The following is a 27,533-nucleotide window of genomic DNA, read 5'->3' on the forward strand; positions in this document are numbered from 1 at the left end:
AGAACCCTCTGACTCCATTTCAAGCTGCATCATTTCTTTGAGGCAATACAGACGCGCCTGGTGTATAAACACAAGCGTTCTGACGTCACATAGCAAGATCTGTTGTCAAAATCAAATTTTACCACTGATGGGTCCAGTTCCACATTGAAATCTTACATCTTTATTGCAGCTAGAACTTTCTTAACAACATTACCCTTTAGAGGAGTAATTCTGCACCATGAACTTTGACCTACATGCTCATATTCATTAGGAAACATTGAAGAAAGTGCAAGAAACAATTCTAAATCAAAAATAAATTTATCTTGCAGCAGAGTTTGATCTATTCTTTTTAATATTTACCTTCCTGCTCTTACTCCCGGGACGCCCCCAGGGTTCATCTTTCTGCTTGGTGTATTTGCATTCCTGCCGTACTCTATTTAAAGACTGTATCCCTGCACTGGCACAAGGAAAGCACATCTGCAGAGAGACCCCCATGCCATTGTGTCTATCATTCTCACAGTATTTCTTTCTAGTTGCATATAGAGTTTGCAACTCGCGTGCTGTAGCCCTGCAGGACCTCTGGCCGCACAAAAGAATAAATATACAACCAGAAAAGAGCTGAATGGAGAGTAATCTTGTTTGTTGCATCAGCAAGTGCATTCGGTTGATTTAAGAGTCTCATTTATACTCTGCCAAGAGACCATCTGCACTTGAGAGCTGGAAACCAAAAAAGTAAATGAGAAAAAGTAGTGGTTGTGCACAGGTCAGCGTGATATTAACACATTAAGACAACCTTGAGTAAAAGTAACGTTTTTAGTTATCGGCAAGACTAACGATAGGAGTTTCAAGAACGTCCATTCATTATTATCCATTATCATTTTGTTTCATTCTTGTTCCAGACATAGTCACAGCTCGTTGTTTATCTTTTGGCCCAATAAAGCTAAGTTTTATTTACCTAAAGTCAAGTAGAGTCTTAAAATGGCCCAAAAGTTTGTTAATATTTTTTCCCCAAGTATTTAGATAAATAACAATACCTAGTTTGATAGATAAGTAGATACTAAATTAATTCATGCAAGATTCAAATTAAATTTTAAAAAATAATTAACTTGGAAGGTTTAGAAACATTTAATTATAATAATTACTTTAAAAACGAATCTGTTTTTTACTGTTGAAAATACATAAATGTACTGTAACAAACATTGTTATGGGTGAATAAAAAGACATAATATGCCATGCCGTTTATTGGCTCAAAGTTTATTGGTAATGTATACTAAAATACACTTGAAATAAATTATTTTTAATGGTTTTGTTTTAAAAATTTTCAGTTTTCAAATTGCATTTAAGGATGCAAATCACTTGCGTTTTACAAAGAATATATCTGTTATTATCATTTATTTGTTTTTTGTTTTGTTTTGGGTTTTTTTACCTGAATATTATCTGGGTTTAACTATTTTCTTGTCATCAAATACTAAATAATTAGTTGTTTTTTTTCCCTAAATTGTACTAATAAACATTAAAAAGTTACTTTTTTTCCCAACCAAAAGTTGTTTATTTTAAATAAATGTTTTATTAACTAAAAGCGGTTTTACGTTTAAAGTAAAATCCAAAAAGAAATAAACAGTTAATACTCTAAATAAACACTTGAATAAAACGCATAAAAAATATATATTTTTAGAAGTTGATTTGTTGTGCATTATAATGTAGAAGCTAAGAACTCTCAAATAAAGGGAATTATTTATTGTCTAAAACCCAAAACAAAAAGCGATCCAACACAACCTAGCATCATGACATACCGCCCCCACAGAGCAACACTGGAGTACATTTCCCTCCTGTCCGGCGGAGAGAGGCGGATAAAACTTTTCGGCTCCCCCCTCCACACAGCCACACAGCCATAGCCGCTAATCCCGATCTCTCCTGATTCACAACCCCCGGCAAACTCACCTTGGACAAGCTCCGTGGGTCAAACGGGCATTATTATGTTGTCTTCTTCCATGGCTGTGACTTCGGCGGGCAGTTCTCCGAAGAGAGAGTACAGTCGGACTAGTTGGTTGGAGAGCGACAAACGAGATGAGACGGGATGAGAAAGAGTTGGAGGAGGAGGGCAAAAACGAGGTCAGACAGATCCTGCTTTCTCATTGGAGGAGCTCTGTTGTAAATCACCCGAAAGAGTGGGCGAGTCCTAACTGTAAAGGGATTATCGAGACTGATCCTAATTCAGAAGTTCAGTGGAAAGGAAAAACAAGCTGGCTGCTTGGAGTAAAAAAAATAATAAAAAAAAAACCCAGAATAGTTAAAAAAAATTTGTTTAGTTTTAGCAAATACATTTTTTGAAATTAAACTTGGTGACACAATGTCAGCTTCATTTTGTATAAAAATACATAATTTTTAAAAATGGCTATGTTTTTTTTCTAAAAATACAATAAATGTATTAATTAATTAGTTAATGGTTTATTAAACTATAAATTGTGGAATAACCATGCAATATATAACCTCAGAAAATATTTAAAAACTGAAAGCAAGATCTGGGTTCAAATACTAGAAAGACTAAATAATATGCAAGTAAGCCCCATTTGTTTAAATGTCCCTTAACCAAGTTGTGACCCCACCTACATCCATTTTGTAACCATAAACCATTATCTGGTATACTTTTGTTTGGCCATGTGTGTTTCTTATCAGAAATAGAGCTTAAACTGCAGGATGTCTTGAAACTGATCAGGTTTTTATATTAAAGGTCCATACATTGGGATTTGGGCCGTTCCGGAAGCTTAATGTTAGTGCTGTACCCATTGTAAGACAAGTTTGGATGTGTATTTGAACTAATTTTATTGTTGCACATTATGTGCCAAAATTCTAACCATTTATCAAGTGATCCAATGTTTAGTTCAATCATTTAAAACCAATAAATACATCTTCTGATTTCAAATATTAGAATACTTCACATACTGCCAGGCACGGTGATTGTAGCAACATGCTGTAAGGTTATTTCACTGCCTGCGGTTTTGGTGAATTACCTAAAGTGGGTGCAGATTGAAGGAAAAGTACTATGTTCAAATTATTAACTTCTGCTGAATCAACATATAGCAGTTGAAACCTGTAAACAATTGGGTGTTTCTGTTTACACATCCAAACACACATCAGAATTAGAAGGCTAAGCTTCTTCCCAAAGTCCCATCCTTTGCCCTTATTAAACTGTACATGAGCTAATTGTGCCTAATAATGTACTTAAATCACTAATGCACACAAATACTGTCTTCCTGCAGCCATACATCACAGTTAAATCCTCCCAACTGACACCCACTGTTATCCTACCCAGTTGGAAATAATTTTTTTTAGCACAAATGATAATTAAATTTTTGGGGGTTGGTTATTTCTTTATTGTAACAATACTTATTGCTAATAATTACACACTAGTACTTCTGGGCAGATAGACTGTTAACAGTGTTCTTGTTTTCTAGAAAACACTTTTATTTTGTAGCTGGGAAAATTTGCAAGAACAGTGACTCTTTGGGGTTGATATGTTGAGTAAGTGGGTTACTGCCATCAAAAAATATACATATAAAAATATACAAAAAATATACAATATACAATGGCAAAAGCTTATGCTACTTGGTTTGTGCCAGCTACTGGAATGAATGGATGCAGTTTGAAGACACAAGACATGACAGCAATTTACTAGTTTCTTCAGTCAACATGCAAGGGGATCAAGTAGTGTGTGAGAATCATAGGTACAGTATTTAGGCAACTCGTCCTCATGTGTTTGGTCACACAGAGCAGACCATTCTACAACCAATATTTGTTGCAAGTCTGCCAAATAGTTTGTATTGTTGCATGAACAGCACGCCAAAGTTGTTCACACTTGTTCAAGAGGGTTGTACTCAATTCCCTCTTGAGTGCAGATACTCATTTTGATATCACTACATGCATTGAGTTAGCCTCCAATGACCAAAAGCCAAAACGTTTTTTGGCAGGATTTTCCAAGGTTTTTTTGTGTATAGAACCTATCTGCTCAGCACTGCTGCTCAACCTGAAGATGGTTTTTCCTTAACAATATGGTATGACTTAAAAGGAAATAAAAAGACTTTCTAACAGTTTACGATTTATTTCCATGAATCAGGGAGACAATGAAGACATAACTGACCAAATGCAAATTAAGTATAGATGCATGGTTCTTAAATTGTGCTACTACTACCTATTAACAGGCTTTGGGTTGATGTGTTGAGTATCCACTCTCTCCAGCGGTACAACTTGTGTTGATTACTTACAATTAAATGACCTTATTCAATATTGCATTCTGAATAGTGGTGAAAGGCTAAAAAGCAGACATCCCTAAAAATATGAGCGGGTTAAGCCTTTTCCGTTTCTTGACGGCAGGCAGAGACTACCGGAAGGAGAAGTGCAGAGGAAACTATTTTAAGGTCATCTGTGGAAACTAAAGTGAATAACGATAAACTAAGAGCAGCCCCAGTGAAGTCTTTGTAGGATCGTCTTGTTAAACTGTGAGGAAATGTGGCACATTTTTTCTCTAGACAGGACCGACAAAAGAAGAGGTAATCCAGTTGCGAGTGCTGGTGAGAGCTCAGGTGGTTCTCCGGATTGAAAACCACTCATTTAGAACACTCTGTTTCCGTTTTTTCATGAATGGAAACACAAACAGCTTTTCCATGTTTTCCTCGAATCTGTTCAAAATGTTGACCCTCTTCTGTGAGATGGCACCTTGTTACGCTTCATTTATCTGGCTCACCTGTTACTCACTGGGTGCACACACTAATAAAATCCATTAGCGCTTCCATCATTCTATGCTCTGGTGGATAATAAACAGAATGACAGTCGCATCTCATTATCTGAGTCAGTGACCTTTTATCTTCCGTGATAAATGTAGGTGGAGATGGAAAAACACATTTGTCATCGGCAAGTAAACTAATAAAATCCCACTATCTTCTGTTAGTTGTTGTTAATTGTGAAGATGTCATATAAGATTCCATCAAAAGGTCCTATTTCCTTTCGGGCATTAATATAATTTCAAATTCATGTAAAGGATGTGATTGTTTGGAATAGCATCGCTTAATTTGAACATGATGGCAATAGCAATATGTAAAAAAAAAATCCTGCAACAACAGTGCTTTCCGGAAGTTTTTATGGCCTCATACTTTTTCACTTGTACGATAATAAATATGCACAAAATTTAAATTGGGTCCATTACCTTTTGAATTGACTCAAAAGGACCTATTTCACAAAGAAAAAAAATAAAAAATAAAAAAATAAAAACAAAAAAAAAAAAAACTCAGACTCAGCAAGTACAAATCTGAAATTTGCAGCAATTACAGCAAAAGTTACTTCTACAAGGTTTTGGCTTTATAATAGTTGTAATAATGCCTCAACACATTATTAAGACAATTCATTAAGGATTCTGAATCATTAACGTGACAAAATGCAACTACTTTAGCATGCTGCAGCAGCAGAATCTGTGCTTTGATTTTGTCACCTCTTCCAATAGTCTTTAACCTAAATCTCTTTGGGAGCAATAATGAGGGACCGTTCCCCAAACTGACCTAGTTCTATGATTAACAGACTCAACATGCTGAATGGATTTCAGTCAGTTCATTGAGCAAACTATATTGACATCAATTATTGCACTGAAGAGGGGATTTCCACTGTCCAGACGACCCTGACCGTCATGCAGTGGCATAGAAGTGTTTCAGTAAAGTATCTCAGTAAAAGCTTGAGATCAGTGTTGAGTAACCATGCATAAAGGAGAAAAAGGAGAAATCACTTGCTGTCTATTTAACTTATTTTGGTACATTAGCTTACAATAAGCTGTTATGTAGTGCAGATTAAATTTTTACATGTCAGATTGTGCACTACTTATAAAAATGCCTTTGTTCTGTACACTGCATCAGTTTGTGTCTTTGTTGGACAGCATGCACTGCAGGTGCTTCTCGTTTTCTCACCACTCAGCCATCTAAAGGTCCTTTGTCTTTCAATTTGAGTTTGAGCACTGAATCTTTCTGTTTGTGCATCTGCAGATGAGACATCGCAACGGTCAGTCAGTTCCCATCTGGCTAACTCTGCCGTCATTCATGCCTCTTCTTTTTATATCCTGTCCAGTCAAAACTTTTCTTTTCTAAGATCCTGTTAGTTATCTTTATCGATGTCTCCCTACTTCACATTATTCATCTCCTGTCATGGCTCTGCAGAATACAGGTGTCAGGATCCCTGGCCTCAAATACATTTTAAAGATTGTTTTTAAACATTGTATATAATCTAATATTTAACTCAAAGAAGAAAGGAAGGGTTTATTATATTTGCATAATCATATGTCTTGTTTTAGCTACTAAATGCTGAGGAATCTTCAAAGCACAGACTCAAAATTGCTTAATTTCACTTGTAACAACTATCCACAAAATTTTAAATTGGGATGATGTTTGTTGCTAATTAAGACTCATTTAAATAACAGATGAGATAGCAAAATAGAAATGCAATTTTAAGATTCTTTTTGCTTTAGCCACATTCCTTGGGCCAGTGGGATATGCAATTATATAAAAGAAAATGTTTCTATTCATACAGACACAAGTTTAAATGGAGTTTTGACTGTGAAAGTCTGTCTTTGTCTGCCCTCCGCTGGACATTTTGAGTGTTTACACACAGGGTTGATGTGGTTTTATGTTTGCGGATGCAATTAAATTTTCATAGCATGTACCACACTTCTTGGCACCTCTGGCAAAGAGTCATAAATTTAGTAGATTAAATTCATGCACGTGCATGGTCTAAACCTTGGGGAGGAAAAAACATCTAACCTGTTTAATGTAACTGGATTTAATAAGTTGGAGAAAAACTATACTGAAGGTGTTACAACCATAAAAATTGGTACTATTGGTATAAATGCATATATTTTGTAATGCTAATTTTATCTTTTCAAAATGGGAAAGACAGTAGAATTTGGCATTCACATAAGACAAATGTGTGATGTGTGGTCTTTGTTGATGACAAGATGGCTAAAAGGGAACAGCTACACTCATAAACGTAGCTGTAAGTGACTTAGCCAAAACTGGAACAGCAACAAAGAAACCTTGACCAAGAGTCAAGTTGAAATCTTCCCTTTTGTGACATTCTTTTTTTGCCTTTAGGTGTCTTTTGAATTTATTCCTCTGATGCCTATGATATGTGTTTTGTTTTACTGTTTTATGAACATTCTCAGACCAGAACTTGTCTAAACTACTAAAGATCCAGAAAAGCTGTTCAGTGAATGAGTTTTTTCCCCCCATTTTACTGTTGCTGTAAAACAGATGTGCTTCGTCTCCATAACAACTAATTACTAGCTATTGACATACCAACTGGTAGGCATGGCAGAAAAATGCCCGTTCTGCATGACCGTTGCAAATTGAAATGGGGAGTTTGCTAAATTCAGCAGGTCAGATGATACTAAGCCTGATGGCAAGTTATAAACACCAAAGGGCCACTGTTGAGCTTGGAAAAGAATCTGTGGTCCTGATGCATTGCAAAGAGTGATTCTCTCTTTAGATCACATCAACAGAAATTCCAGCATGGGTCATGAAAACAGGAATGGACAAACATTCCTCTCCATGCTTCAACATTATGGCGTTTTAGTAGATGTTGTCCTATTTGCAAAATGGGGTTGAACTAGATACTGAATGTTAGAGTGCTGTAGTTATTGTTTAGTTCAAAACAATTTAAAAGTGTTTCCAAGAGAAATTTTCTGTCCCTGGTTTTGTAAAATGAAGAGTTCTATTTTCTTTTCTGTGTTATGTCATTGTCATGAAAGCAGCTTTTGATAAGAAAACAGATTTTTCTGAAATTCTTCCAGCAGTGGGGAGTTTTGTGTGAGCAATTCTATTTGTGGTATAAACACGTGGGTGAGGTGTCCAGACATTCTTATCAGAAATGATAACATTGAGGCTCACTTTGCACAAACCACAATGACTCATTATGTATGTGTCTCTGCTTGGCCTGAATTTGTTTTGGATTCCAATTCAAGTGAAACTTGAACAACAGGCTTACAATCAATCTGGGTAAGCTGTTTAATGTAATAGTGTTTCTGTTTTCAATATAAAAGCATGTAATGTCACCATTATCACAATAGTGACCCTTCATTGCCATCACAACATGGTATTGGAATCCCAGTGAGGGCCAATATTTTTACCTTTAAGGTCCAGATGTATCTATAATTAAAAGGCTCTTACAGAACTTATAAATTTTATTGAAATATTGAATACCAAACAAGCAGATTATAATTGTGCAATGGAAGGAAAATGCTTATTGTTCTTTATGACAAGTTACCTGAAACATTTTAATCTTTACAGATTTACAAGACTTTTAAGACTGCTTCAACAAGTCATTTCTTCACAGTACTCTTCCATAAAGGACACAATTCCGTTGTGTCCCTTCAGCATGTCCTGGACTTTCTTCTGGTTTTGCTCCTAGAGCAAAATTCTGAGAAGACTTCACCACGGTGGCATCCACAAGTTAGTTAGTTTTGTATTATTTCAAGCGTGCTAACATATTTGCAATAGAAACGAGATCAAAAATACTTGGTAAGATTTTGTGTTTTTGCAGTGAGCTCTCTCTCAACCACTACAGACTAGTCACGTCACTGCAGACGCCACACCAACCCACCAATTGATGGGAAAATCTAAGTTCTCTTAATTACTATGTGAATCAATACAGTATTTCTCCCCTGACTCAGTGTGTAAAGCAACATGTTTTTGCTCAACTACAATGAAAAAAAATTCCTCAGCATTTATTAGCTAAAATAATATGTAAATGTAATAAACCTTCCCTTTCTTCTTAGAGCTAAGTAATAAATTATGTACAATTTTGAAAAAGAATCTTTAAAATGTAGTTGAGGCCAGGAATCCTCACACTTGTATTTTGCAGAGCCATGTAGGCACACCCTTACGGACATGGCACTAACAGATGACATACCCACATATGCAGCATGAAGTTTCCTGAATAACTACAGCAGGGAGACATCACCAGACACCCACTCTGCAGTTTGCCTCCAATGCTCACCAAGGCTGCTGATGGCTTAGAAGCATTCATGGCGTCACTCCCAGGCAGTAGGTGGGTGTGGTCTTCACTGTCTGGTTGAACCTACTAAAGTCTGAATACTGACACACACACACATTCACTCAGAGAACACAGAAGCTGTTTCACTCTTCCTCTGCTCCATTTTCCCCCAGCTGAAGCAACATCTATCTATAAGGTTGGTGTTGAACTTTTTACTGTTAGTAATCAATGTTTAACTGTTAAATACAATTATCAATTGTATTTAATAATTTCTTTTTTATGTTTTGATCCTTTGAAATGGATCTGGACTCATTAGAATCTGGCAAACGTCCTGGGAAGGTCTGTAGCTGACAAGTTGTTGGAAGGCAAACATGTCTCTGCCATTGTCCTTGCTGATATGTCTGTTAGTCTTCCAGCTGTGTTTGGGAGCTCAGCCTGAGAAGAGACACGTTAGAGAACGTAAGTAGAGATATGGATGCAATGTGTCCTGAATATACATGTTTAATTTTGTAACAATATAGTGATACAAAACATAACTCTGTGTTTTCATGTAAACATTCTGACACATTGTCAAATGTAAGAGTGAAAATACTAAATCCTGTTTTTTATTTCTTTTTTTTAAAAAAAGAATAACCCATATTAGATAAAGAAGCCAGTTTGTTTCCATCAGTCTGTGAAACTCCTTAGTGATCACATAGAATCTAAATGGTAAGATAGGTAACAAAATTCTCTTTAAATTTAAACACAATAATCTGATTCTGCAAAAAGAAAGGACCTGTTGTTCTAGAACTGTGTGGCTTGCTGACTACATGGTCAAATATCATATGTGTGTGTGGAATTATTCCACAGCTGATGACTCCTCATTGCAATATGACTGAGTACTGCAAGTCAGTAGTTTTGCTTCAACCACAATTCAGATGAATTCATTGTTGGCAGACTGCTGTGTATTTTGACAGACGAGACGCTAATTTTGGAAAAAAAGAAATAAGATAGTGCAGCTAATTTGCAGGACTTTAAATTGAGTGTAAAAAGGACAAAGTCTTTAGTAGTCTAATACCTTAATATGTCGTAACTCCTTTGAGGTTTTACCTTAATGAAATCATACATGTGGTGACGTTAATTTGTGCAGTTAATCAAATCCAAATCCAAAATAAAGCTTGATGAAAAGCCTTGTTTGCCTCTTTGTTCCAAAGTTCTGACTAGCAAAGGTGATGAATAAAGAAGTACAAAGTTGGGTGTGATCAACACCCAGTTTTTCAGATTGCCATTAGTTATGAGAATTTGTTTTGGACTGGGTGGGGATGGAACAGGCAACAGCTGCTAGCTGGCAGTACAAACAAGGCTTTCCACCTTTTTAACACACAGGAATTGTGTGAATTTGGCATAATCATGTCAACACCAGTTACATGCATGAGAGAGTTCACAACATGATTAAACGAGTAAAGTAAATGGAAAAAATACTCACAGCATCCAATCAAAACACTCCACTAGAAGGTTTACAATTCTCCTGTAGCTCTGACGGTTTGTTTATGGTTGTTGTCCTACTATAAGGAGACCATTTTAAATTTCCTATTTCATTGTGTAAAAGAGGTTCTATGATGTGAAAAAAGTCACTGCACCGCTGATCAAAATGGGCAGCATGTTGAGACTCGTTTTGGCCGTTCTTTAACCCTACAAATTGACTCCAGCTCGACAGTTTTTGTCTCTATTCTGTGATCATTTTCTACATTTTTACTGATATGCTTTATGTTACAGTCGACATACCTTTGTCCATTTTGTCATTTTTAGGGGGTTGGTCTGAAAAACGTACCGAGTCAAAAAACGTTCAGAAGGCGGCTCAATATGCTGTAGAAATGTTCAACAAAGATTCAAAGGAGAAGGTGTTGTTCAAGCTCGTCTCAGTTAACAGTGCTAAATCCCAGGTTGGACTGATTTTCCTTAAAACAATATAATGTACCCTATCAAAACATCCGTCTAATCACTGTTTCATCTGGTTCTATCAGCAGGTAACCAATAGGATCAACTTTAAAATCATTGCAATCCTCGGAAGTACCAACTGTCCTAAGGGGGGAAACCTTGACTTGAAAGGATGCATTTTGGACAACAAGGTAAATCTGTTCACCCTCTGTTCTTTATAGAACCATTAAGAAAATGTATCAATTTTCAACAACACATATTGTCGTCTTCTCTTTCACAGCAACTAAAGTGCCAGTTTGTTATGACTTCAGACACCCACAACAGAAAATATGAGGTGAACAAAACAAAATGCCACAAAGTTGCAAAGAAAGGTTAATTCTTTTTTACAGTGTCAAGATAAGCCGAGATCATCCCATTATTTCCATGCTGGAGATTTTTGGGTATAGATGCTACTTTGTAGATGCTACTTAGTAGCATCTATACCCAAGGATGTCTGGTGTCGCCACACCAATCCACCATTTGATTGTCTCATGCAAGTTTTACTTTCAAATTACATTTCTTTTTTTATTTAATCATAAGAAATCATATTCAGGCAGAGAGAGTTGCCAAGCCATGAAACAGGAACAGCAGGCTTTCTGATAAGATGAAGAAAGTTTCCATCCTGAAGATTAATAAAAACAGCTTGGACTATTCCTCATTTCAATGCGAGAAAGTTTTAAAGAATGAAGTCTAAACAAATTGAGTAATTGAATAAAACTCAAAGCAAAATGCTTATATTAATAATGTTTTCTCTTGAAAGAATGAACAACTGCAACTTTAGTTTCAAAGAATAAGAATGAATTAAATTATATTTTCTTTTGTATTTAATCATAAGAAATCATATCCAGGTAGAGAGAGAGATGCCAACCCATGAAACAGGAACAAGTGGCTTTCTGATAAAATGAAGAAAGTTTCCAACCTGCAGTTATACAGAAATACGTGAGACTATTCCTTATTTCAGTGCAAGATAGGCTAAGTAAAATAATTGATTTTTCTGATTTGATTATTTCTACTATTTATTAAGCTATACTGACCCTTGCAAAATTGTATTACTAATAAAATATGTAGCATAAAGAAAAATCTGACAGATGTTGTGCACATTCAATTAATGTGTCACCTATGATGGTTGTAAAGTAGCTATGATGCTTGATTCTGGAGAGAAAGAGGTGGAAAACATTTCATAGATTCCTTTTAGCCCAAAACCATGTAAAACAACACACTTAAGTCTCTAAAACCAACCTGGTTTAGTATCAAGTTTAGGTTGTAACAAAGAGAAAAAGCGACTGTTAACATGTGTGGTCTGTGAAACTAGACCACACATGTTGTGGTCTGCAGGCTGCTCAGTCTGACTAACTCACCGGGGGATAAGGGTGGGGCACCTGGATGGAGGTCGTCAGGAACCAGGTGAGTCTTTCTCAATAGGCCAGCTTGAACAGAGTTTACCTGAGTTCTGTACAGGGTAATACCCAGCAGATTTAGGAACCTTCACAACTATGATAGGTTTTAAGAAACCTTTAAGACACACCCTAACATATTGCACCTAATTCAATGGAAAAAGTAAAACTGGGTGCCGATTAATTTTTTGGGAGAACAATCAAAAAGTCATACATTTAGTTTTCATAACTGTTGGCAAAAATAAGCGTTAGTGTAAGCGTTCTCTAGCTTTGTCTAGTAGCTATTTGTTTTAACACTACCCTAGCCCAGTGATAATGCAATAATACTCTCAAACCAAATTTCTGACAGAAGACTAAATTCCATCCAGATTCCATTTGGAATATCTGTCTGCTTTTGTGGTGACTAAATATAATTCATATTGGTTACAACATTAGGGGAAATTTATCCTCACTGTTTTATAACATGAGGTTGTCGGGCAGGCAGTTTTAAAATTGTTTCTCTTTGTTGCTAAAAAGCTCAGCTCAATGGATACTTTTTAGATTTCTATTTTAAAAGTTCTGGAAGACCATGTCTATTTTCTTTCCACGTTATCATTTCACTTTTGCCACTTTGTGAATAAATTGCTTAAACTCCCAATGTCACACTGAAGTTTGTTTCTGTAATGTGATTAAACCTGTACATGTTCTTCAGATTTTATTACTTTTGCAAGAGTATTGACATCTGGTGTTGATACCTGATGCAAACACAAATCCACGAAACATGCGGGTTAAAATGATGTCTAGCCCCATCAAGAGGCCAACAAATGTAATTGCACCTTTCAGCACATCTGTGACAGATGTACTGAAAATATTAACGCAGTGATGATGCAGCACTTGTAAAGTTAAGGATTTTTCAAGATAATATAAAACATAAAATCATTTTTGTGAATAAAATCACTCTCTTACTTGTTGATGACCCTTTGAATCTCTCTATTTTCCTCCTCTCTGAGTTTGAGCAGACACTGATCCAAGATGGGGAGCTCCAAGTTCAGATACTGAGCAGCCTGAACACAGGAAAGAGGAACTTGGTGTTTTAAGAAAAATATAACTGACTTTCACTCAAATATAGCTTTAATATTGAATAATATAGAACATATTCTACAATAATTGATATACCAAGATTTAAAAAAGGTAAGGCAAATGCAGCTTTTGTTTCATCCACTTGGTCTGTTTTTGGTAATATCCTCCTTGATTTTATTATTTTTTACAGCATGGCATTTTTAGATGCTTTGTTACCAAAACATACCTCTTATTAAACGTTTTTTTTCTACTTTGTCACAATAGATGACAAAAGAAAACCAAAAAATATTTTAGAGTAACCTTAGATGGTTTCCCAGCATTTGAATGTTTAATCAATATGGCCCAACATGTCAATTCTTGGTCTTTGAGCCAAACAATAAACACCCTGCAAATGTGAGCTCACCTATTATTGCAAAAGGTAAATCTGTGCACCGAAGGTGGACTTTGATTAACTTTTTTGCAAAATTTGCAAAACAGTCAGTAGACTAGAAAATGTCCACTACTTTGTCCTACAGGGAAGTTAGGACAGATGTGTTTGTTCTTAGGTGTTAATAAATGTATCTTTTGTCTAAAGAATTCCCATTACATTTTTTTGCGACATCTAGGAAATCTATTGACCAGAAGAGAAAATGCATGAATATTCTGTCTTATAGGTCACTAAATTTTACATCCCCAAATATTGAACTAATTGACAACTTCTAGTCAATCTTCATCAAGCAATTGAATAGTAGCATACTGTGTGTTTCCTACTCACAGGAAATGTGATTTTGCCATTAGTCTCCACGATCTTTTGCTTTTGGACAGTAAAAGCAAAATATGTTACAACATGGGAAACATATCTTGTTATGAGTAAAATAATCTGCCAATGGAACAAGTACTTTTTCATCAATATTAAGGAATAATTATTATTGATAAGAAAAAAACAACAACCCTCTGTATCTTGCTAAAAAGTTACTTTTAAGTTAGTTTTGTTTTATTTCAAGTGTGCTAAGATATTTGCACTAGAACCTAGACTAAATATACTTGGTAATGTAACAATTTTGGGGCTTGGCAGCTAAATGTGGCTACAAAAGCAGCACCAGGGGATTGTTCTTTAAAATAAGAGCCTGAGTTGTGAATGAAAAACAGGAGGCAGTGCTTTTAATTTTGGTGTATATACCCGATTTGAATAAAAACAGACAATTACAGAAGCACAATGAGAGACAAGATAATTGACTCAGAATGAATTAATTCCAAAATCATAAAGTTCATTGTCCTTTTGCTAGCTCGACATCTTCAGATCCAGATGAAGATCTGGTCTAACAGGGAAAAAAAAAAAAAAAAAAAAAGAAAAAGGCCTAAAAGGTCAGAAAAGAGTGTTTTATCAAAACACAAACAATTATGTACAAACATACAAAAGGAAATAAATATAAAATTTGGACATTTGGTTTATGCATGTTGAATGCAAATTCAATTATTACATTTCTAATAATTTTGACAAGATCAAACATTTCAATAATCAGGTTACAAATTAACCATAATTTAAATAAAGTAAAACAAAACGTGTATCAATCATATCAAGCTTATCAATTTAAAGTTATCATTCAAAAGTTAAAATGCACTTTCAAAATATCAATCAAGAAAAATAAAGTAAATTAATTGTCAAATACTAAAGCAGAGTGAGAGAAAAAAACAAAAATAAATCAAATAAATAAATATACTGCGCTATATTAAACTTAAAAGTGCAGCTACATTCCGTTCTGATCAATTTCACCGGCATTTTAAAGTGCCAGAACACGCACAAAATCAGCAAACTAGTTGCCCTTTCAAAGAGAGCGGGGCGTACTTAGCCACAATCAGCTGAGACAGAATCCAGGTGACGCTCCAGGTAGTGATGGCCATCTGAAGTCAGACTTCGAGGCGTGCCAAGTAAAAAAGGGGGCGTGTCAGATCAAGCTGCTTGTGACGTCTTGCTGAAAATCGCGTGACTGACAACAAACCATGCATTTCATTACATGAGTCACGTGACTGCTTCATTTTGTGTGTCGGTTTTCAAAATAAAAGAATGATGAGCCGTGCAAATTCATGGGCTATTGTATTTGATCGCGCATCAGAGGAGAATTTGTTTTCAGCGGTGGCCGAAATAAAAGGAACTTTGACCAACATAATTCATGTGTATTAATTTTGATGATGGCTCTCCTCAAAATGTTATGTTTGTTACCGGTTTTCTCAATTGTTGATTATGGTATATTTTGTGATTTTATATTCGTGTGTTTTTATTATGTAGCCTACAGCACTTTGAAACTGCATTGTTGCTGGAATTTGCTACGCAAATAAATTCTCACCTTCTTGAAATTTCCATTATGTCTTTATTCTGCAAATATATATCAGTCTTGCACAGCAGAAACATACTTAAAGCTGCTGGAAGAGTAAAATTCTGGCCTGGTGAGTAAAAATATAAGGGATCAGAGAGACAATAGAAATCCAAGAAAAATAAAACTTTTGAAGAATTTTAGTTTTTCAGGAGGGAAATCAAAACTCAAAGAATACTGTCTGCCCCAACAAACACTGCACTCCAAACACACTGAAACAAATGTCTATTGTAAAATCAGTCGATGACATAAGAAAACAGCCACTGACAGTCAGCATATACAGAGATTGGCTACAAATAATTTTAATAACTAAAAAAAATTAGTTAAATAGGATTTAATTGACTCCTGTTACTAAACATGAGTTTGACAAAAACTTTGTGACAATACAAATTTTTTTATGCAAGTCCATCTGAGTGACAAGGCTGCCACAATTTCTACAGCTGATGTCACTAATGCGAAATGAATGAATCACTGAGTAATGAACCTTTCTGCAAAGCAATGGGCTGGGAAGCTTCATTGCTTCACAAGGCTTCATTTGGCCATCACTACTTCCAGGTAACACCACCAACAATTCTGGCTAAACAACGCTCCAATGAGTAGTCAAGCAGAAGTTTCACATGTAAACGCAAAACTGCTGTCAGATAACAGACTCACCAGACAATCAAATCAGTAGGTTCAAAGATTTGGATCAGTTTGTGTGGAAGACAGCAAGAATAAGCCAAAATTACAGTGGAAACAGGTGAGGATGTTCCAACTCTGCGCTGGAGGCGGGGCTTTAAAGAATTTGGCGGAGTTTAGGGCAACAGAGGAAGTGAATAAAAATAAAAGATTTTGGATTGTTGCAGCTCTCTCTCTCAACCACATCACTGCAGACGCCACACCAATCCACCATTTGATAAGTAAAAACTAAGAACTGCTATTCACTATGTGAATCAAACTTTCTCCATTGACTCACTGTGTAAAGAGGACTGGAGTTTGACACCTGTGGCTTAGAAGCATGTATGGCGTCACCCCTAGGCAGTAGGTGGGTGTGGTCTTCACAGACTGGTTGAATCTGCCAACGCCTGAATGCTGACACACACACATTCACTCAGAGAATGCAGAAGCTGTTTCACTCTGCCTCTGCTCCATTTTCCCCCAGCTGAATCAACATCTACAAGGTTGGTGTTGGATTTTTTACAGTTAGTTTAACTGTAACTGTTGTTTAACTGTTTTTCGTCTGTTCTGTGGTATTTAATAGTTTCTTTTTTATGTTTTGTTTCTTTAAAATGGACCTGGACTTTTCAGTATCTTGCAAAGGATCGTCTGTAGCTGACAAGTTGTTGGAAGGCAAACATGTCTCTGCCATTGTCCTTGCTGATATGTCTGTCAGTCTTCCAGCTGTGTTTGGGATGTAAGCCTGTGGAGGAAGTCATTAAAAAACGTAAGTAGAGATATGGCTGCAATGTGTCCTGAATAGACATGTCTAATTTTGTAACACAATGTAGTGTGAAAAATGTAAGTATATCAAAACTAAGTTTAGAGTTTGATGAGTTCAGCCATGAACACATAATCACTGCCAACAGTCGAGAAGCAAACCAAACATCAAAACATAACTTTGTGTTTTCATGTAAACATTCTGACACATTGTCAAATGTAAGAGTGAAAATACTAAATCCTGTTTTTTATTTCTTTTTTAAAAAAAGAATAAGCCATATTAGATAAAGAAGCCAGTTTGTTTCCATCAGTCTGTGAAACTCCTTAGTGATCACATAGAATCTAAGTGGTAAGATAGGTAACAAAATTCTCTTTAAATTTAAACACAATAATCTGATTCTGCAAAAAGAAAGGACCTGTTGTTCTAGAACTGTGTGGCTTGCTGACTACATGGTCAAATATGTTTTGTGTTTGTGGATTTATTCCACAGCTGATGACTCCTCACTGCAGTACGGTGGAGTCAGAAGTTTTGTTTCAGCTACAAATCAGATGAATTTATCATTGACAAAGTGCTGTGTAATTTGGCAGACGGGACGTTAGTTTTGGAAGTAACAAAAGACAGTGCTGCTCAGTAGCAGACTTTAAATTGTATGTAAAAAGGGTTCCCTTTTGGTAGTCTAATATCTTACAATGACTTAACAGGTTTGGGATTTTACATTAATGGAATCATATAGGATTGGTGCAGTTAATCAAATCCAAAATAAAGCTTGATGAAAAGCCTTGTTTGCCTCTTTGTTCCAAAGTTCTGACTAGCAAAGGTGATGAATAAAGAAGTACAAAGTTGGGTGTGATCAACACCCAGTTTTTCAGATTGCCATTAGTTATGAGAATTTGTTTTGGACTGGGTGGGGATGGAACAGGCAACAGCTGCTAGCTGGCAGTACAAACAAGTCTTTCCACCTTTTTGACACAGGAATTGTGTGAATTTGACATAATCATGTCAACACCAGTTACATGCATGAGAGAGTTCACAACATGATTAAACAAGTAAAGTAAATGGAAAAAATACTCACAGCATCCAATCAAAACACTCCACTAGAAGGTTTACAATTCTCCTGTAGCTCTGACGGTTTGTTTATGGTTGTTGTCCTACTATAAGGAGAACATTTTAAATTTCCTATTTCATTGTGTAAAAGAGGTTCTATGATGTGAAAAAAAGTCACTGCACCGCTGATCAAAATGGGCAGCATGTTGAGACTCGTTTTGGCCTTTCTTTAACCCTACAAATTGACTCCAGCTCGACAGTTTTTGTGATCATTTTTTGCATTTTTACTGATATGCTTTATGTGACAGTCGACATACCTTTGTCTTTCAGAAAAGGCACATCTTTTAGGGGGTTGGTTTGAAAAACATCCTGAGTCAGGGGATGTTCAGGAGGCGGCTCAATATGCTGTAGAAATGTTCAACAAAGATTCAAAGGAGAAGGTGTTGTTCAAGCTCGTCTCAGTTAACAGTGCTAAATCCCAGGTTGGACTGATTTTCCTTAAAACAATATAATGTACCCTATCAAAACATCCGTCTAATCACTGTTTCATCTGGTTCTATCTGCAGGTAACCAATAGGATCAACTTTGAAATCGATGCAATCCTCGGAAGTACCAACTGTCCAAAGGAGGGAAACCTTGACTTGAAAGGATGCATTTTGGACAACAAGGTAAATCTGTTCACCCTCTGTTCTTTATAGAACTATTAAGAAAATGTATCAATTTTCAACAACACATATTGTCATCTTCTCTTTCACAGCAACTAAAGTGTCAGTTCTTTGTAACTTCAAACCCCTTCAACGACAAATATGAACTGAACTCCAAGATATGCGACAATGTTGAAAAGGGTTAATTATTTTTTACAGTGTCAAGATAAACCAAGATCATCCCATTATTTCCATGCTGGAGATTTTAGGTTAACAGTCATAATACATGAAGTTGCCTTTAAAATTAATTACACAAAGTAGCATCTACACCCAAGGATAAAATCAAACTTCAATAAAATCAGTGAGGATCTGTGTTTGTTTTGTCTCATGCAAGTTTTACTTTCAAATTAAATTTCTTTTTGTATTTAATCATAAGAAATCATATTCAGGCAGAGAGAGTTGCCCAGCCATGAAACAGGAACAGCAGGCTTTCTGATAAGATGAAGAAAGTTTCCATCCTGAAGATTAATAAAAACAGTTTAGACTATTCCTTATTTTAATGCAAGAAAGTTTTAAGGAATGAAGTCTAAACAAATTGAGTAATTGAATAAAACTCAAAGCAAAACACTTATATTAATAATGTCATCTCTTGATAGAATGAACAACTGTAACTTTAGTTTCAAAGAATAAGAATAATGGATGAACCCTGCTTTCTTGTCAGAAGAAAATCTATACTTAGATTATGATTATAATACAAGGAACTAATAAGGCATGATTATAATAATATTATAAATGACTGCTAAATCAGAAGATAAAGAGGTCATTGATGTGATTTTGATAATGAACTTGAAATGATGTAAAATGTGTAACTGTAATTAGAGATCATTAATGTTGTATTGGAGGTAGATAGTAGGTGAATGATTAGGGAAAAGAGGAAATAAAAGAGAGCAGAGATGACCAACACCTCAGAGTTTGCTGATTTGGATTTTGATTGTTGCAACTCAAACTGTTGAAAGAAAAATAATTGTGCAGGTTAAGGGTGTAGAGAGACTTTTCAGCAACACCAGGGCATGAATTCAGATATCAGGTCATAATGTTTCTAAGACAATGATGGATAGGAGATCATCTATTCAAGCAGACAGCCAATAAAACAATCATGACAACAGTGCCAGCCAATGCAAGTTTATCTATAGGGCTATAAAGGTCAATGCAAAAGAGGAACTTTTGGTTGGATCCTCCAGGCAGCTTTGAGCCAAAATCCAAATGAAAAAAAAAAAATTCTGCAGCTGAAGAAGTTCCAGAGCCACAGATAGCAAAAGACTGTCATGGCAATGGGTACCAACCCATCAGCCCTGCAACAAATAGCCACAAATTGCCATTCTCTCATCATCTAAATTAAGACCCCAAAGGCAAAGAAGAAGAAGAAGAATTGAGGCCTTCCTTCCCTGTGGTCAGGTTGCCTACATCTCAATGGACAAGAAAGATCTTGAAGGACCTCTACATGCATGAGGAAGTCAACCTAAGATCCAAGACCTTCCGCTGTAAATCAGGACTCTTCCTGCCAGGACCCAAGTCCTGTGTGACCTCACATTCATGCAGAGATGAAAGCTCATCAAACCTGCAGGAACACCTGCCCTCATCAATCACCGCTGAGTCTCCTCCTGCTGAAACATGTTCATCATCATAATCAGGCTGGTTCTGGTGTTCGAAATTCCATACACATTCCATCTCTCAAAGGTTTCCTTTTCAATGCTCAGTGTCAGCATTAGGGAAAGACGGGATAGATTGATTATTTCTGATTTGATAATTTCTGGTTTGATTATTTCTGTTTTTGCATTAAGCTTTACTGACCCTCACAAAATTGTCTTACTAATAAAATATTTAGCATAAAGAAAAACCTAAAAGATGTTGTGGACATTCAATTAATATGTCACCTCAACATTCTTTCATGGTTGCAAAATTATACACAGTGAAAAAGTTGAAAAGATAGTAATATATCTCCAAGGCAGTGTTCATCCTTCAAGCCAATCAGAACCACCATTAAAGGGCCCTAGACTTGTCTTGGGCTTTTACTTTTTCAAAACGTGTGAAATAATTACCCCAACTTCAAATAGACGCAACAAAATTAGTATTGCATATCAAAGGTCTGCAATAACATTCATGCATAATAAACTTCTTCCATAGTTTCTAAGTTAAAAAAGGGCAGCACAAGAAACAGGAAAAATGTGGTTTTAGTCATGGAGATTCTTTTCAGATGTTCATCACCTAAATCAGCTACTCTGTTTCTTTGCCAGAACGTAAAGCTACACTGTATTTTTCCATTTCTGATAGAAGAGTGAGCTCCATATTCCATGTGGAATATCTATCTGGTTTTATGGTGACTAAATATAATTCATATTGATTAAAATGTTAGGGGAAATGTCACTGTTTTTTAGCATGAGGTTGGCGGGCAGGCAGTTTTAAAATTGTTTCTCTTTGTTGTCAAACAGCTCAGCTCAATGGATACTTTTCAGATTTCTATTTTAAAAGTTCTGGAAAACCCTATTTGTTTTCTTTCCACTTTTGCTACTTTGTGAATAAATTACTTAAACTCCCAATGAAGTTTGTTACTGTAATGTGATTAAACCTGTAAATGTTCCACAGATGTTACTTTTGCAAGTCTAAGATTAACTATGTGGACAGAAGGAAGTGCTACGGGCTCTATGAAAATGTTAAGGCATCGAGGATGTAAAAATACTTTGGACCAATCCAAATCAGCAACTGTTTTCATTACAACAAAATACACACACAGATTTGTGATGTTTGGTAGGTTAGAAGTTTTGCACTGACAATGTTTACCTCATTTCAGTGTTTACCTACTCTACTTATTTTACCATTTGACTTTCAATGGCCCTCAAGCTTGTGAAACACAAATACTTAATACGTGAAATGAATCATATATTTTATTTTATAAGACAGAGATGAGAAACCTTCTAAATTTCACACAAATTTTTGTGGGATTTTTATTGCACCTAATCTTCATCTGTTCTATCTGATAAATACTGACCAATTCTATTATAAATTTGTGGTATGTTATCTGTATTTTAACTTGGAGAAGCAACAACACAAAAAGGTTATATTTGTCACTTTTTAATTCAGCAAGTCTCTGAAATAAACATATTGGCAGTGGCACCAAAATTTACGTCACAGTTTTTCTTACAAAAACATATTATGTAAATTTAAATTGTTCTGTAGGACAAAATAGAATTCTGTACTGTATCATATGTGTTCCTTTATGTTGTCTTTGTTTACAAACTCTTTTTCATAGCCTAAATGTTATGAAAAAGAAAAGGTTTTTCAGATGTTTAGGGTTCCTCCGAGATACTTTTCTTCTTTTCACTGAGTTTGGAAGTGGTCAGACACTGGTTTCAATGTGAGGGGACATCTTAAAGCTCAACATATGAGACAGCAGTCTGTGCTGGTGTTGGTACCTGACACAAACACAAATGCAGGAAAGTTATCAGTAAAAATTAAGAGAATCAAAAAACGTTAGTTAAAATGATGTTTAGCCCCACCAAGAGGCCAGCAAATGTAACTGCAGCACATCTGTGACAGACGGATGAGAATATTACTGCAGTGTCGATACAGCACTTGTAAATTAAAGGATTTTTCAAGATAATACACCAGTGGCAACATAAAATCCTTTTTGTGAATAAAATCGCCCTCTTACTTGTTGATGACCTTTTGAATCTCTCTATTCTCCTCCTCTCTGAGTTTGAGCAGAAACTGATCCAAGATGGGTAGATCCAAGTTCAGATACTAAGCAATCAAGATGTCAATTCTTGGTCTTTGAGCCAAACAATAAACACCCTGCAAATGTGAGCTCAACTATTATTGCAAAAGGTCAGTCTATGCCCCAAAGGTGGACTTTGATGAACTGTTATACAAGATTTGCAAAACAGTCAGCAGACTAGAAAATGTCCACTACTTTGTCCTATAGGGAAGTTAAGACAGACGTGTTTGTTCTTTAGCGTTAATAAATGTATCTTTTGTCTAAAGAATTCCCATTCAGAGTTTTTGGCAAAACAAGTTTTCTACACACAGGAAATGTGTTCTTGCCACTTGTCTCCACAACCTTGTACTCTTGGACAGTACCCATTGCTCATGACATGCCCACATATACAACGTGAAGTTTCCTGAATAACTGCAGCAGGGAGACATCACCAGACATCCACTCTGCAGTTTGCCTCCAATGCTCACCAAGGCTGCTGATGGCTTAGAAGCATCCATGGCGTCACTCCCAGGCAGTAGGTGGGTGTGGTCTTCACTGACTGGTTGAACCTACTAAAGTCTGAATACTGACACACACACACACACATTCACTCAGAGAACACAGAAGCTGTTTCACTCTTTCTCTCCTCCATTTTCCCCCATCTGAAGCAACATCCATCTATAAGGTTGGTGTTGAACTTTTTACTGTTAGTAATTAATATTTATCTGTTTTTCTTCTGTTCTGTTGTATTTAGTAGTTTCTTTTTTATGTTTCATTCCTTAAAAAAATGGACCGGGACTCATTAGAATCTTGCAAACGTCCTGGGAACGTCTGTAGCTGACAAGTTGTTGGAAGGCAAACATGTTTCTGCCATTGTCCTTGCTGATATGTCTGTCAGTCTTCCAGCTGTGTTTGGGATCTCAGCCTGAGAACAGACTCCGTAGAGAACGTAAGTAGAGATATGGATGTTATGTGTCCTGAATAGACCTGTTTAGTTATGTAACACAATAAAGTGGCGAAAATGTAAGCATTTCAAAACCAAGTTTAGAGTTTGATGAGTTTTAACTGTTCAGCCATGAACATTAACGAAGCACGATGACAAATTACCAAAACGCTACAACATTAACAAAACGGAAGAGGTATATCCCCATGTGAGACCTGAGAAATCGCTGGTTGAACAACAGGTATGAATACGTATACGCTGAGTCCTACAGACATCGCCACCATCTTGAAAGTAGCAGTGGAAAGAACGTGCTGCGTGGACTCGTTTCAACCGTTTTACAGTACAAAGTGTACCCACTGCCTTTACATTTCACAGGAAAGAATTAAAGATAATAACGTAAATTTACGAGCAGAATTTCTTGACTTTGTGGCTAGTACTGTGCATTTTCGGGGTGAAACAAATTTCTAAGCAACAGAGAAATATTTCCTTTATAACTAAATTGCCCCAGTTAACTACTCAGATCCTTTTTTAGCTTAGCTAACTTTTTTTTTTATACAGTGTTTGCTAAAGAGGGAGAGGCAATGAGAAACCTGTAACAAGTGCTTTTGCCATTTGTGTGTTGTTGCCATGGTTACCTAGAAGCTCGCAAGATAAGTTGCTGTTTGTCTGTGGTCAAACATTGTTACTTTAAGTTACTGTGAAAGTCAGCAGAAAAAGACAAAAAAAAAATAATAATTTTAGTCTTGTTTTATTCTCAATGTCTTCCAATCAAAACGAAAATAGAATGTAGGACAACTGTTGGTCTCACCTCACCTTCTCCTCTTCATAATAAGAGTATACATTCTGGTGTGAAATATACACATTGTACCCGCCACAGTATGTCACAGTAGCATCTACACAGTAATTTATGTAGGTTAAAATAATTTGTTTAATATAACAACGAACCTGAAAGTACATTTATCCAGAGAGCAGCACAGAGACTGGGGGATTTCATCAAGACAGGTCCATGAGGATCAGAGCCGGAGCTGTTTTTCTTCAGACTTCAGTTTCACAGTTCATCTCCACAATGTCTGTGTTTAGATGCTAAGTCAATTCCCCAACATAGTGATGACATATATTCTTTCTGAGTGTGAATGAATCAGGGATGTATTTCCTATTCTGTTAGACTGTTAGATTACTGTTAGATTATTTTTTTCATTCGCTTTAACCTGTGGGTAGCCAGATGCCTCAGAAGGCCCAGTCACCAAACTGCTCCCAGCTTGACCAGCAGACTGAACCCCTGGCTCTGTGTTGCCATTATGATATAAATAAATTTGTAATGTACTGCAGACTTTTTTCTTTCACTTTTTGTGTATTTTAAGTGAAATATCTCAATTTGAAGTATTAGGGTATTATGACATCCATCCATCCATCCACTTTCTAATGCCCTTGTCCCTAGCGGGTCAGAGGGGTGCTGGTGCCTATCTTCAGCTAACATTCTGGGTGAGAGGAGGGGTACACCCTGGACAGGTCGTCAGTATTATGAGAGTTTAAGAAATTAAAAATAACTTAGTCTGTTAGATTTCCTTCACACTACTGACTATAGCACAATTGACATATTACACTGTAATAAATATTTTTTTAAAGTAAAAATATGTAGCTAAGATGGACAACTATTATCAAAGTTTGTCTCTTCAATAAAATACATAAAAATTTTAATTAAGTTATGTTTTTTTATTCATATCTTGAATTAGCAAATGCACATTGAATTATGGAATTGTGTTAATATGTCCATGAATACACCACTGTAAAGGTCTGTGTGTGTGTGTGTGTGTGCGTGTGTTCATCAATAAAAACAATTTATCAGAATCAGCTGTATCAAATGTAATTATTGTGCCCCAAAACAATTAAATAATCAGATCAAAAAGTTTGAAATGTCCTTAGTTTCTTGGTTCTTTTCATTCCTAAATATAATAGTGTGTGAGAGATTGTGTCAGTGACATTAATTAACTTAAAATACTTTGCAGAACGGCAGTTTACAAAGTTCGGCCCATTTAGTTGTATTAGCTTGATGGCAGATAAGCCACTTTCAATATGGACTCTACAGCGTATCACAACAACGGGCCGACCACTGTGATTTTGAACAGTGGCCGGCACTACAGTGCTGTTCAAAAGCACTGTAGTCCAATCAGCGATTTCTCAGGTCTCCAACTTGGACATACCCTTTCTGTTATGTTAATGTTGTAGTGTTTTTGTAAGTTGTAATTGTGCTTTCTTAATGTTGTTGTGTTGTTGAATTTTGTTGAAGTGTTTTGCACCTCTGGGCCACAATAAAAAAAGGGGTAAAGTAACTGGAAAAATACTCATCGGAAACAATCAAAACACTCTAATAGAAAGTTTACAATTGTCCTGTAGCTGAGATAGTTTGATTATGGTTGTTGTCCTGCTGTAAGGTGATGGTTTTAAATTTCCTATTTCAATGTGTAAAAGACGTTCTGTGATGTGAAACAAAGCCACTGCACTGCTGGTCAGAGTGGGTAGAATGATAAGACTCCTTCTTGCCCTTTCTTTGAATCAAGCTGAACAGTTTTTGTCACTATTCTGTGATTTTTGTTTAACAGTGCATTTTTTAGCGTCTTGGTCTGAAAAACCTATTGAGTCAGAAGATGTTCAGAAGGCTGCTAAATTTGCTGTGGAAAATTTCAACACTAAAGCAAAAGGCAAGATGTTGTTCAAGATGGTCTCAATTAAAAGTGCTAAATCCAAGGTTGGACTGATCTTTCTCAGAACAAATTAATGTACCCTATCTAAGCATACGTCTAATCACTTTTTTGTTTGGTTATTTCTGCAGAAAAGCAGTAAGATCAAGTATAAAATCGATGCAGTGTTCGAAAGAGCCAAATGTCCTAAGTGGAAAAACCATGATGAGAAAACCTGCATCTTGGAGAAAGAGGTAAATCTGTTCACTCTCTGTTCTTCATGTAACCATTAAAGAAAAGATTCAATTTCATTCAACACTTATTGTCATCTTCTCTTTCACAGCAACTATTGTGCCAGTTTGTTGTGTCTTTGAACCCCAGCAATAGCAAATATTCCCTGAAATCCAAGAAATGCTACAAAGTTAAAAAGAGTGGTTAATTCTTTTTTACAGTGTCAAGATAAGCCAGGATCATCCCGTTATTTCCATGCTGGAGATTTTAAGTTAACAGTCATAATACATGAATTTGCCTTTAAAATTAATTACACAAAGTAGCATCTATACCCAAGGATAAAATCAAACTTCAATAAAATCAGTGAGGTTCTCTGTTTGTTTTGTCTCATGCAAGTTTTACTTTCAAATTAAATTTCTTTTTGTATTTAATCATAAGATATTATATTTAGGCAGAGAGAGTTGCCAAGCCATGAAACAGGAACAGCAGGCTTTCTGATAAGATGAAGAAAGTTTCCATCCTGAGGATTAATAAAAACAGTTTGGACTATTCCTTATTTCAATGCAAGAAAGTTTTAAAGAATGAAGTCTAAACAAATTGAGTAATTGAATAAAACTCAAAGCAAAACACTTATATTAATAATGTTTTCTCTTGATAGAATGAACAACTGTAACTTTAGTTTCAAAGAATAAGAATAATGGATGAACCCTGCTTTCTTGTCAGAAGAAAATCTATAATTAGATTATGATTATAATACAAGGAACTAATAAGGCATGATTATAATAATATTATAAATGACTGCTAAATCAGAAGATAAAGAGGTTATTGATGTGATTTTGATAATGAACTTGAAATGATGTAAAATGTGTAACTGTAATTAGAGATCACTAATGTTGTATTGGAGGTAGATAGTAGGTGAAGGATTAAGGAAAAGAGGAAATAAAAGAGAGCAGAGATGACCAACACCTCAGAGTTTGCTGATTTGGATTTTGATTGTTGCAACTCAAACTGTTGAAAGAAAAATAATTGTGCAGGTTAAGGGTTTAGAGAGACTTTTCAGCA

At 35.8% G+C, this 27,533-nt stretch overlaps 3 protein-coding genes across 6 annotated transcripts in view; 2 read left to right on the forward strand and 1 right to left on the reverse strand.

The window, feature by feature from the left end:
- il11ra (interleukin 11 receptor, alpha) overlaps positions 1 to 2,086 on the reverse strand; it is a 54,956-nt gene extending 52,870 nt beyond the window's left edge. Inside the window, exon 1 of the mRNA XM_044096401.1 lies at positions 1,921 to 2,086. The gene's annotated coding sequence lies outside the window, so the exon portion shown is untranslated. The remainder of the gene's footprint in view (positions 1 to 1,920) is intronic.
- Positions 2,087 to 9,052: 6,966 nt separating this feature from the next.
- Positions 9,053 to 26,849, forward strand: LOC122819585 (cystatin-like). Of its 4 annotated transcripts, none has more exons than XM_044096410.1 (5): positions 9,053 to 9,199; positions 9,320 to 9,462; positions 10,792 to 10,925; positions 11,007 to 11,111; positions 11,201 to 13,303. In XM_044096410.1, exons 2-5 carry the CDS (start codon positions 9,375 to 9,377, stop codon positions 11,294 to 11,296), a joined length of 423 nt encoding a protein of 140 aa, XP_043952345.1. In that variant the 5' UTR covers positions 9,053 to 9,199; positions 9,320 to 9,374; the 3' UTR covers positions 11,297 to 13,303. The 4 variants fall into 4 exon arrangements, with proteins under 4 accessions (XP_043952345.1, XP_043952346.1, XP_043952343.1 ...); XM_044096411.1 differs by having other exon boundaries at positions 11,010 to 11,111; XM_044096408.1 differs by lacking the exons at positions 9,320 to 9,462; positions 10,792 to 10,925; positions 11,007 to 11,111; positions 11,201 to 13,303 and adding exons at positions 23,426 to 23,568; positions 26,163 to 26,308; positions 26,393 to 26,494; positions 26,584 to 26,849 and having other exon boundaries at positions 9,093 to 9,199.
- Positions 16,586 to 19,242, forward strand: si:busm1-57f23.1 (uncharacterized protein LOC368621 homolog). Its single transcript, XM_044096406.1, has 5 exons — positions 16,586 to 16,923; positions 17,051 to 17,186; positions 18,555 to 18,706; positions 18,791 to 18,892; positions 18,982 to 19,242. Exons 2-5 carry the CDS (start codon positions 17,099 to 17,101, stop codon positions 19,072 to 19,074), a joined length of 435 nt encoding a protein of 144 aa, XP_043952341.1. The 5' UTR covers positions 16,586 to 16,923; positions 17,051 to 17,098; the 3' UTR covers positions 19,075 to 19,242.
- Positions 26,850 to 27,533: the final 684 nt, after the last annotated feature.

This window comes from Gambusia affinis, linkage group LG17 (genome assembly GCF_019740435.1).
Source record: "Gambusia affinis linkage group LG17, SWU_Gaff_1.0, whole genome shotgun sequence".
In the NCBI taxonomy this organism is placed as follows: domain Eukaryota; kingdom Metazoa; phylum Chordata; class Actinopteri; order Cyprinodontiformes; family Poeciliidae; genus Gambusia; species Gambusia affinis.